Here is a 12507-nt window from a genome sequence, read left to right as displayed (position 1 = left end):
GAGTAAGAGAGTCTTCTTAGAGGAGGTAATACTTGATCAGTGAATCTTGAAGGGAGAGTACAAGCCAATTCAAGAAGTGTATAAAAGGCTTTCTAGGCAAAGGGAATGACAGATGCAACTTTGAGAGTTAGGAGAGCAAAGGGCCTCTTTGGAGAAAAGCCTGGTCGGAACACAGGATATGAATTTAGGGAGTCGTTTACGACTTGGAGGACAGGGAAACCTGGCATGCTGCAGTCCATGGGGTCACAGAGAGTCAGATACAACTTAGCAACTGAGCAACATAAGACTTGAAAAGTAGGCAGAGAGAATGACAAGATACTTTTTCTAGTTCTGATTGTTAGAAAATTATGTTTTATGCTGACCCCCAAATTACTTTCCTATAAGCATCATGGAGTAAATCTACTCGCATCTTTGGTTGTTATTTTACTTATATGCAGGTAGCTTCATGTCCTTGCTTGGGTTTTTTTTTCTTTCCTCCTCTGTTAAATGTCCTTCTTGATTCTGCTTCTGCTTGTGAGATGTGATTTCCCTCCTACTACCTTGGGTGCAGTCTTCAGGATATAGTTAATCTGGTCAGTGTTTCTCTCCTACCCAGACATACAGTCTAGAAAGAAACACAGGCAAATGTTTGACTTATTTGACCTAGATAAATGACAATTTAATGCCTGCTCTTGAGCTTAGGAAAGAATACCTGAGGTGATTTTAACGGGATGGTGTACCACCTGGTAAAGCCTGAGCAGTGAAGGACTGGTTAGGTGGTTATTTCTAAAACCAAATTGGATGATAGGTTCATATGGCATCAGTTACACTCTTGGCAGATCTGAACCCCCTTGAATACTTGTGAGGTGTGCAGAAGGTTCAGGTTTATTCATCAAAATCAGAAACACAAGTCATTAGAGGTAATACATCACAGATACATGGGTTTTCAGAGATGCTGTTAATGCACCGTATTCATTGTAGTTTTTCACAATTGCACATTGAATATAGTAATGTGATGTTATTATGTATAGTCACCTGTGTTTCCAGACTTTATGGCCACCTTATTGGTAGTGGCTGCATAGCCTCTTCAGAGTTAACTGAGTTACAAAAATATGGTCTGAAATTATGGTAGAGATTGTTTTAATTTTGTCAATTCTAGAGAGTAGTTTCTTTTCCTTTGGAATTTTTGTGGATTTTTTTTTTTTTTTTAGCTTTTTCTTTTGAAACAGTAGTAAAGGGCTTTTGTGAGTAGTACTAATTTGTCCCTCACTTCTTCTTCTTGGTTTGCTTGTTATAGAGTCTTTAAATTGAAGAAAATAATGTACAAGCCACAGGCAGGAAACAGCTGAGAAGCAGTCTAAAAAATATAAAAATAAATCAGTAAAGAAGAGATTTGGGGGAGGATTAATTCACAAAATTCCTCATATTCTGTGCCCAAAGCAAAAAACTTCTAGCTTATTATGAATACATATTGAGTTACCAATTCTCGTCATTCATTTTGATAATTATGATACTTTTTGAATAGACTTTTCTACCCTCATCTGCCAAAAATGGGTCAGTGTGTGTGTAAAATTGTGACTTACTGATGGATAAAATGGAAAGATTTTGTTACAGAGAGCCACTCTGTAAGTGTGATGTGTTGGTAAATTGAGGAACAGAGCATAGAAGACGGCTGAAGAAATAGCACCAGGTAGGCTGCAGTTATTTAACATTTTTGTTCCAATTAATATTTCAGACTGATGGTGCGTCTGCAGTGCTGATTATGGCAGAGGAAAAAGCTCTGGCCATGGGTTATAAGCCGAAGGCATATCTGAGGTAAAGTAAGTATTCAAGTAAGTTTCCTCTGGTTTCTTTACTTTAGTACAGAGCTTACCCTTCTGTTTTTTACCTAGGGATTTCATGTACGTGTCCCAGGATCCAAAAGATCAGCTTTTACTTGGGTAGGTAGCAATGTATATTCTTGGATTATTCTAGAAAATATTGGTTACCCATGTTTATTACATAGATTTTAAAAGTATATAAAGCACTGAGTTCATAATTGTTTTGTAAGTTGGGTTTTTAAAATAATCTTTATGTTGTGTTATCATTTTATAACTTTTCTACTTTTTCCTATGCTTTTCTACTACAATTATCACTTATATTCAACTTTATATCCTTTTTTACATTAAGATGTCATAAGCATTTTTTTATACTGCTACTTACTCTGCAACACAATCAGAATAGCTTTTTATGAAAGCCTCCTAATGTTTAGATAGACTCCTCTCCCTTCCTCACAAGGCTGTACCCTCACTAACCTCCATCATGTCATTTAACTAGCCATGCCTCTTATGCTCTGCCATTTGAGCTCTGTGCTCTTCTGGCTCTTCACATTATTAACTTGCCCTTCTCTTTTATTGTCTACTTGCTTATTATCTCTTTCTTTGAGTCTAGAATATCAACTGCAGAGGGCATAGGCTGTGTCTGTTCAGTTTACTGTTGTATCAACAACACTTTGTTTGTACAGTAGAATCAGTGAATGAGTAGAGGACCTTCTAATAACTGTAAAATTCAGTTTGGGGAATATGAAAGAGTTCATATTGACTTATTAATGATATCATTAATCATATGAAATGAAAGTTTTAATATCATATCACTGAATTTTTTCTTTTCAGACCAACATATGCTACTCCAAAAGTTCTGGAAAAGGCAGGATTAACAATGAATGATATTGATGCTTTTGAATTTCATGAAGCTTTCTCAGTAAGTCACTTTAAAGACACGTATCAAAGGACTATAATCATTTAATATGTGTGAAACAAGTAGAGCTTTATGTTTGAAGTACTGACTTAACACTACTGGGAGGAAATCCAGGGCTACACCCACAGTGTTGAAAAACATATCTTTTGAAGCTATCTCTTTGAGACCCTTCAGAAGTATCAGGTTGTTTCTTTAGAAAATATTCACGGAAAACTGATTTAAAAATTTGCTTAGCGCTAAAGTTAGACAAACTCATGCATGAAAGAAAGTCTTGAGGGATTTTACTACAAGAAGGTCCTTATTGATTTATTTTCCTTTCTAGGGTCAGATTTTGGCTAATTTGAAGGCCATGGATTCTGATTGGTTTGCACAAAACTACATGGGTAGAAAAGCCAAGGTAAGTTTCTGATTAAAAATATGCTTGAGGAAAAAAAAGATAGGCTTGAGGGATTTTCCTGGCAGTCCAGTGGTTAAGGCTCCATGCTTCCATTGCATGGGGTGTGGGTTCTATCCCTGGTGGGGGAATTAAGATCCTGCATGCCACACAGTGTGGCCCCCCTATCCCCCGCCCACTGCCCCTGCAAAGCAAACCTTTGAATTTCCAAAGCACTATAATATTTGGAACTTTAATACCTGCTAATAAAAATATGAAGAGGAAGGCTGCTGCTTCTTAGGAAAATTTTTTTGTGTTATTTCATGTATTTATTTCTTAGTTGAAAAATAGCTCCTGGAAATTCTTCGGAAAAAATAAAAGCAAAAATTCAAATTGTCTTTTGTTCATCCACTCTGATGTCAGATGAAAAATAAACAGGGCCCTTGGCTTTCAGAATTGATTTGGAATTTTTTTTGTAGTAAAAATAGTATATGGTGGGTCTTTAAGAAAGTTATTTCCCTCTATTGCTATTACTTCCTGTTACTCAGAGCCTGGCCTGATTTTTAAGTAAATTCACCTTTTTATTTGTGTTTATTTTTGTGGGAGCCAGGTTGGATTGCCTCCTTTGGAGAAGTTTAACAACTGGGGTGGATCACTGTCCCTGGGGCACCCGTTTGGAGCCACTGGCTGTCGGTTGGTCATGGCAGCTGCCAACAGGTTACGGAAGGAAGGAGGCCAGTATGGTCTAGTTGCCGCCTGTGCAGCTGGAGGGCAGGTAGGTCACAGAAGCTTAATAGCTTCCAGAAGTTATTTTCTTAGAAACAAACTCATCCAAGAATGTTTGATTTATCTTAATTCGAAACAGTCTTAAAGTGATTTTTCTGATGACACAACTGGAAAAAAAAGCCCATTTTTGAGGGCCGGGGAGTACAACTTCAATCCTGAGAGTACTTTGAACAAAAGAAGCTATTTAAATCCAAATTTTTTCCCCCTAAAATAATGTTTACAGGTTTTATTTATGTGCTCATTATGGAAATTATGGAAAATACAGAAAGTATGTAGAAAATAAGACTAGAGTCACTTCCCCTCATCAGATACTATCATTAATCATACTTTGATATATTTTCTTCTTTAATAATAAAATTTTATTCATTTATTTAGTCACCTTGAGACCTTATCTATAAAATCTCTCCAAGAGGAAAACTGTGTTTCTTGAGAAGTGAACTGTACAATGGAGAATTAATTTACCTCTGGATAACTTATTGCTATTTAGCTGGGGAAAATTTTGTTTTCTACAGATTTTTTCTATCTGTTTTACTTGTGTTACCAACAAAACTTCCTACCTGTAGCATTTCACTGTGGGACTACAATCCAAAGGAAGGCTGGCTGTAATCTTTTTTTTTTTTTTAACCCTGCTGGAAACAGATTTGATTTTTCACCAAATAATAGAATCTATTTGTTGCTAACCAAGATGAATAAGATATGTAAAAGTATAAACATCTAGCATTTAAAAGCCTTTATTTATGGCTTTTCCTCCGAGACTTTGAAAAAGCAAGGGGTCAGTTATTTTTAGGTTAGAATCTTTTAGACTTCATGATCGGAAGTATTTTCTAAACTGGGTAACTTCGTTTATGGAAAACCATGGTTGGTCAGGACTGGAGCCATCCTTCTTATCTTTCTATGCCAAGATTCACTGGGGGAGATAACTGGTGCACAATGTTGTACATAGTCCATAGTCCACACCAGTCAGTGTCCCTTGGTTTTGAGTGTTTGTTCCCTAGTTTTTTAATCTAGCACATAGAGGATTAGTAACCTAATAGTAGATGGTTTTGTAAATGAACAAAGAATAATATCCAATGTTATTACTTTCCTCCAGAAGTTTAAGTGTAGTGAAGAAGGAGATGATGCATTCTAGACACTAGATTCAGCTTGGCATTGTTTCATCAAGAGCCAAGTGAGTGCTGTATAGACATGATTAGATCAGAGGAGGAGTCCGCCATTGGATCTAGAGCAGGATTTCTCCGCTTTGGCAGTAGTAACACTTTGGGCTAGGTAATTCTTTGTTTGGCTGGCAGGATTATGCTGTGTGTTATAGAGTGTTTAGCATGGTCTCTGTCCACTAGATAACAGTAGCTAACAACCCCCCTCATTACCCCCTCTCCCTGTCTCACCATATACACACAGTTGGGACAACCAAAAATATCTCCAGACATTGCTAAATGTCCTCTGGGGAGGGTGGGGAGCAAAATCACTGCAGTTGGGAATCACTGACATAGAATAGTATAATAGATTTGGAACATGAAAATAACACAGCTTAAATAAAACAGGAGAAGGAATATTCTAACTTATTATGTATCCTTCTAGGACAACCCCAAGTCAGTCAGACCTTTCCACCCCTGTTCTTTTGTTTGCTTGTGCCTGTATCAAGGGTATTTAACAGTTTGTTTTGAACTACAGTGTATACTAGATTGAGGATAGAGACCATGTAGCAAAACCTTGTACCCACGCAGTGTTTAACTCGGTGCCTTATAAATAATAGTTCCTTAATAAATATTGTGGGGATTGAATTGAATTTAGAAGTAGGGAGATTAGTTAAAACTGTTAACTGGATTGATAACAGTCCAGAAGAAAGAATGATTATGATTATCAGATAGGATTTAGACTCGTGACATCATACATTTCTATACTAGGGTTAAAGTAGGGAGGTAACTGTACTGTGCCTAGTGCTTGGGAAGGGGTTTTCTGCCTTTTGACTATTGTGGGACCGCAGCTCATCATCTCCACATGGATAGCATAGTAAAGAAGAGACCAGGCTTTGGAATCATCTGGTTTCAAGTCCTGACCCTGTTATTTGATAGCTTTCTGGATTTGGGTGAGTAATGTAACATTTTTACATTTTTAAATAAAAAGCCCCCATTTTTCTCATCTTTCTCACAAGAAAGAAAGCTGTTGTCAAATTCACTGTATCATGTTTATTTTTATACAGCTAAAAAAAGCCACTGTGGCTTATTTTAATAGCAGCCACTTATGGAGCATCTACTAGAAATCAGACTCTACTAGGCAGACTTTGATACACATGTGTATGCATGTATGTGTGTGTGTATGTGTGTGTGTGGTGTATGTACACACACACATTGTATGTTATCACTTAATTTAATGCTCACAAAAATACTTTGATGTCGGCACCGTGAGCCCCATTTTATAGAGGAAGTTGAGGTTCAGAGTGGCTAATAACTTTCCCAAGATCACACAGTGTTTGAATGGCAGAGTCAGGATTGAGTTCCAAAGCCTGTACTTTTCTGTGGTTCTCTGCTGCCTCCATACTGGCTGGATTCATGCCTTTCATTGCTCTAACTGGACTTCTTTTTTCTTTTACAGGGCCATGCTATGATAGTGGAAGCTTATCCAAAATAATAGATCCAGAAGAGGTGACCTGGAGTTTCTGTGCAGCACTCGGCCTAGGCAATGCCATTTCAATGCACTATTCAATGACATCTCTAGATCCCAGCTCCTCTTAGGAAAGCAAAATTTGTGGCCTTTTGTTCAATACTTTGCAATTAAGCCTTTCCAGTGTTCTGAGCTTTCTAAGACTCACAGCTTACTACTCTTTCAGGGATTCCTTAGTTACCAGAATCTCTCACATTGATAAGTTCAAGCAATTGTGTTTGGTCTCTGTTTTCATTAAGGACTGAATTAGTGGCTACAGTTTTGGAAAGAGACTAGGTGAGATTTGGGATCACCTTTGTAACATTTGCAAATTATAACTCATTCCTATTTGTGACCTAACGATAAACATTTTCTATAAAACACAAAACCAGTGTGCCTAAATTAACTTAATTATGGGGAAATAATTCAGAATCTAAGCATCACTGAAAATTTACAGTAAATGTTTAGATGTATAAATACCTTGTTAAAAGTGTTTCATGTCCAACTCTGTGACCCCATGGACTGTAGCCTGCCAGGCTCCTCTGTCCATGAAATTCTCCAGGCAAGAATACTGGGGTGGGTTGCCATTCCCTTCTCCAGAGGATCTTCCTGATGCAGGGATCTAACCCACATCTACATTGCATGCAGATTCTTTACCATCCGACCCAATAGGAAAGCCCATGTTGGTTAACCTTAATAAAGTAGAAAAGTTTGAGAACCATTTGTCTTGTTTTATTAGAGGTAAGAGGTGGTTCTCTTGTTTCAGGGACAGATTTTGCCTTGGACTGCTCATTTGTAACTTCTAACCATTTTGGTCCACCATGAGGCCGCTAGGAACATAAAATCCTACTTTAGAATAACACCATTTTTTCCCCATTGCCCATTTGAAGTAAATTTATTTTATTTCTGTTTGCCAGGTGTAAAGAAGTTTTAAAAATTTGGTCCACATACTAAAAATCCTTTCAGTTTTTTGACAACCAAACTGCATTGAATAACATGTGTGCTCGTACCTTGAAGCAAAGTCTCAGCTGCAACCATTTATGTGAATGTCGTTTAGATGTTTGAAAGTTACTGGCAATCAGAATCATTCTCTAGTTCAGGGACAGTTTGGGCAAGGGATTAAGTGCTAACCTCTTAAAAGGTTATTTGAGGATCCCAGCATCATTTCCCCATGATTTCATTCTACATAACGTGAATTTTTAATGCTGTAAATCAGTGTATTTACAAATCACAAGTATTTACTCTAGATAAGTGAAATATAAAAGGTAAACTTTTTTCAGTTTAGGGAAAAATACTGCCATTGCGATGGGTACTTTTTTTTAAACAAGACAGTAAAAGTGTTAACATAAAAGAGAAGATGTAAAGTTGGCTTAAGATGAAATAAGTATGTTTGTTCTTTATATGATAGAGTAGCAAGACAAGCCACAAATGTGATGAAGATACAGATACAACTTAACAAAGAATGTGCATATATATATATATATCTTACAAAGGTATATTATACATGTGATAGAGATATCTCTTTTATATCTTTGTCATATACATAGGATAGATATCTTACAAAATATATATGATATAGATATATTTTACAAAGGATCTGGGATGTATACAGAATTCCTGTAAATGAGTAAGAAGAGAAATAGCATGGTAAAAACTGGTAAAAGATATTAACAGGTATTTTTTTTAGAAAATAATACACAAATGGAGAATAAACATAAAAAGATGCTCATATGCTCCTTAGTCGTCAAGAAAAACAAAACTAAGATCATGATGAGGTATTAGTTTATGCCTACTAGACTGGCAAAAATGAACAGGACTGAGAACACTAAGCGTTAGTGAGAATATGGACAATAGGGACTTTTTATACCTGCTGGTAAGAATGCAAATTGCTACAACCATTGTAGAAAACAGTCTTGCATTATCTTGTACATTTGAATATGACACATGTCTTATAATCCAGCATGTCCGCTCTTAGGTGTATTTCGTGAAGAAACTTGCACACGAGTTATCAGGAGACATGTACAAGAGTGTCGATAGCAGCATTGCTCTTTAATAGCAAAATATTATAAATAACTAATGTTCATCCACAGCAAAATTTCAAAAACAAGCAAAACTAAGTATACTCCTAGGATGCTTACATATGAGATGAAAATATTTTCCAAAACAAGAAAAAAAAAGAAGTCTTATTGAAGAATTCCAAATAATATGTGTAGACCCTATACTCCAGCAGGTGGAGCGTGCCCTTCCCCAGGTGAGTGTAGGCTGGACTTAGTGACTCAACTCCAAAAAATAAAGTTTGAAGATGGAAAACCAGGCAACCTTACAGTGGAGAAACCTAGCAGACACTAGCTTAACTAAGAGCCCAGGGTTATCATCATAGTGCTGGCATGTGGATATCACGGACCTGATGGTATGATGTAATCAAAAGGGCCCTTCTCCTTAGTGGTATTCTTTCCGAGTACCCATGACCTAGTTGAATCTTTAGACAACATCAGACTAAATTGAGGGACATTCTACAAAATTCTTGCCAATACGCAAAACTATCAAGGTCATGAAAAACTGTTAAAGACCAGAGATCTGACAACTAAAGGTAATGTAGTATCTGGGTGAACACTAATAAACTGATGAAATTTGAATGAAATCTGGAGTTAATAGTTTAAAAAGGAACCCAGATAAAGGAACACATATATGGTGAAATTATTTTTGAGAAGAGTGCCAAGACTAGTGCGATAAGGACAGTATTTTCAACAAATGGTGTTGGGAAAATTGTATATACACATGCAAAATAATGAAGTTGGACCCCTGCCTTACACTATACAAAATGAACTCAAAACAGATCAAAGACACAAACATAAGAACTAAAATGATAAAACTCTTAAGAAAGAAACGGGGAAAGCTACATGATACTGGGTCTGGCAGTGATTCTTGGATATGACACCAAAAGCACAGGAAAGAAAGAAAAATTGGAGTTCATAAAAAAACATTGGTACATCAGAGGACATGTTGAAAATAACCTATGAAATGGGGGAAAATATAAATCACATCTGATAAGGGTTATTAATTCAGAGTATATAAAGAACTACAACTCAACATCTAGAAAACCCAGTTTAAAAATTGGCAAATGATTTGAATAGACGTTTCTCTAGAGAAGATATACAGTGAACAATGAGCACATGAAAAGATATTTTGCATCACTAGTCATTGGAGAAGTGCAAATCAAACTGTGACTTCACAGCCAAATGAATGGCTACTTAAAAAAAAACAGCCCTGAAAATAACAAGTGTTGATGAGGATATGGAGAAATTGAAACCTTTGTGTACTACTGATGGGAATTTAAAATTGTGCAGATGGAATGGAAAATAGTATAGCAGTTCCTCAAAAAGTTAAAGGTAGAATTATCATATGACCTAGCAGTTTCTAGTATATATCCAAAAGAATTGAAAGCAGGGTCTCGGAAATATTTATACGCCCATGTTCATAACAGCCTTATGCACAATTACTAAAACTCGAAAACAACTTGTGTTTATTGATGGACCAATGGATGAATAAAAGGAAGGCAATCCTGTCACATGTTACAACATGGATAAACCTTGAGGATATGCTAAGTGAAACAAGCCAGTTACAGAAGACAAATACTGTATGATTCCACTTGTATCAGGTATTTAAATATTCAGAACAAATTCTTAAGGACAGTAGAATGGTGGTTGCCAGAGCTTGGATGGGTGACGAGTTGTTTAGTGGGTACAGAGTTTCTGTTTTGAAAAAAGAAAAGAATTCTGAAGGTTGGTTGCACAGCAGTGTGAATGTACTTAATGTTACTGAACTGTATATTTTAAAATGGTTAAAGTGATACATTTTATGTGTATTTTATCACAGTTAAAAAAAATTTTTTTTTAAGGTAAGGGAAAACATTCAGAACGGAGGTTACCTCTAGGTAGGGGCCAGTGGAACTGGATTGGAAAGGAGCACATAGGTTAAAGCTATGTACCGGTTCAAAATATTTTATACATACAAGAGATACCCGCGTTACTTTCATTTGCATGACGGCTACAAAAACCCATCCTTGGCTGTCGTGATTACAGTTGTCTCCTTGATGTTTGTTCTTAAATAGCTGAAACTGGTTATATTCTTTGTAAAGATCCCAACTTAAAGTGTCTTTTTATGTAAAACTTTAATTACACTCTCTGTTCTACCTGATAACCAATTGCGAGTGGAGCCTTTATTTGCCCTTATTTTCTTTCATTCAGACTTCGGAAGTTTGGCTCCCCTACCCTTTCCCCACGGCTCTCCCCTGCCCTCAGCTGTTTGCTTCCAACAGTCTCTGCTTCCATCTTTCCTGAGAGAATTTTAATTCTCTGCCTGGCTCCTCCCCGTGTCCTTTCTCAGTTTTGTGTATTTCTTCAGGCCTCTCAAGTTTTGGTCTCTGTTGAGGAGTAAAAGGTGGTATTAGGGTCTCCTGGGCTTTCTCAGATTTTAATGGGTGACTCAGAGGCTTTCTGCCTGTATCACTGTGGTTTTCTGGGGACTCTGAACCTGTATATTGTGTTTCTTCAAAGAAGAGTGATCATTGATTGAGAGGAAATGGGAGAATGGGGGGACTGGAGGACAAAAATAGTAGACAGTACTATTCTGAAAATAGATTATTGTGAAAGAGAAAAAACATTCAGACATGTTGGCAGTGTTTGTACTCAATATCATACTCAACTAGAAGCCCTTTTCCCTTTCACACTTAAAGGAATATCAGTGATATTGATTCCCAAAGCAGAACTCCAGATAGAAAGTTCAGAGCTTTCCCAGGAACACCTAATGTAGTCTATCCTTCTGTACAAACTTAAATTCCAGGATTTATTTTGTGTGTGTTTCCTTGCTTGTCAAGATTCTATTTTTATTATTTATTTTTTTTTTATTAAATTTATTTATTTATTTTTAATTTTTACTTTACAATTCTGTATTGGTTTTGGCATAGATTGACATGAATCCACAAGATTCTATTTTTAAATATGCAAAATGGTCAGGAAAACTTATTGAAAATCTTTTTTTCTAATGTAAAAGTACATGCTCATTATAAAAAAATAATTCAATATACTGTAGAAGAAGAAAATGAAGAATCAAGTAGAGATACCCATTCTTTATATTTTGGTATCTCTTTTTAATGCATACATATTTATATGGAATGTAATTGCCTAGTATAGTGTTCTGGAACGCTTTTATATTACTTAGATATGTAGCCTAAATATTGTTTCATTTTGGTAGGTGTAGCTATGAGTCATCATTTTTAGTGACCACATAGCAATTCCTTGGGGTGGATATATCCTAATTGGTTTCACCAAGTGCCTCTTTTATAAGGGTGTAAACAGAGTATACATCCTTTGCACATTTATCTGTGTACTTGTTTACTTATTTCTTTAAGCCTTCTTATTAGAAATACAATTGCTGCTAAATCTCGCCTTCTTGGATTTACCTCCAGAGCATTCTTTTTATTCCACTTTTTTTTTTTTAAATGATGAAAGCCAAGTAAGCAAAGGTTTAATGTCATTTCATTTAACCGTTCTAAAGTGTGCTGTTAGCAGCAGAGCGTGCCTTGAGTATGTGTAATCATTTGAGGAGGAAGATGAGATGTATGTTCGGAAGCATGCTCAGAAAAGGAATCTGCTGCTTCTATATTACTTGAATTTTAAAAAATTATAATTAAAAAAATTAAGACTGTAAATGTTAATAATGTAAAAGTGGAATTGAGACATGATTCTGTTGTCAGGGAAACCGGCAAGGCAGAGCCCCCACTGATTCCAGTACTGCTACCTCCTGCTCATGAATGTCTTCTATCAATGACTTTTTATATACATACATATGTATGAAACTTACATATAGTAATGTGTTTTATAAAGCTTAAAGAAAGAGAGACCTATTAACTTCACTTTTTCCTATATTTTGAAAAGAAACCAAATTCTATCCTTTGCCTCCAATGTTTGGAAGATCAGCGTTCCTTTCAATTA

At 36.1% G+C, this 12507-nt stretch overlaps 1 protein-coding gene across 4 annotated transcripts in view; it reads left to right on the top strand.

The window, feature by feature from the left end:
• Positions 1 to 7235, top strand: part of HADHB (hydroxyacyl-CoA dehydrogenase trifunctional multienzyme complex subunit beta) — a 29002-nt gene extending 21767 nt beyond the window's left edge. For 2 of the 4 annotated variants that reach the window (XM_040224468.1, XM_040224469.1), the window contains 6 exons: positions 1715 to 1794; positions 1872 to 1919; positions 2631 to 2718; positions 3038 to 3112; positions 3699 to 3863; positions 6467 to 7235. In XM_040224468.1, coding sequence (XP_040080402.1) covers positions 1715 to 1794; positions 1872 to 1919; positions 2631 to 2718; positions 3038 to 3112; positions 3699 to 3863; positions 6467 to 6502 — 492 coding nt within the window. In that variant the 3' untranslated portion in view covers positions 6503 to 7235. Of the gene's footprint in view, positions 1 to 1714; positions 1795 to 1871; positions 1920 to 2630; positions 2719 to 3037; positions 3113 to 3698; positions 5992 to 6466 lie in introns of those variants that run through there. The other 2 variants (XM_040224465.1, XM_040224466.1) reach the window with 1 other exon arrangement.
• Positions 7236 to 12507: the final 5272 nt, after the last annotated feature.

This window comes from Oryx dammah, unplaced genomic scaffold (genome assembly GCF_014754425.2).
Source record: "Oryx dammah isolate SB20612 unplaced genomic scaffold, SCBI_Odam_1.1 HiC_scaffold_25, whole genome shotgun sequence".
Lineage (NCBI taxonomy): Eukaryota > Metazoa > Chordata > Mammalia > Artiodactyla > Bovidae > Oryx > Oryx dammah.
The sequence above is the reverse complement of the archived record's forward strand: the minus strand, read 5'-3'. Positions and strand labels throughout refer to the sequence as shown.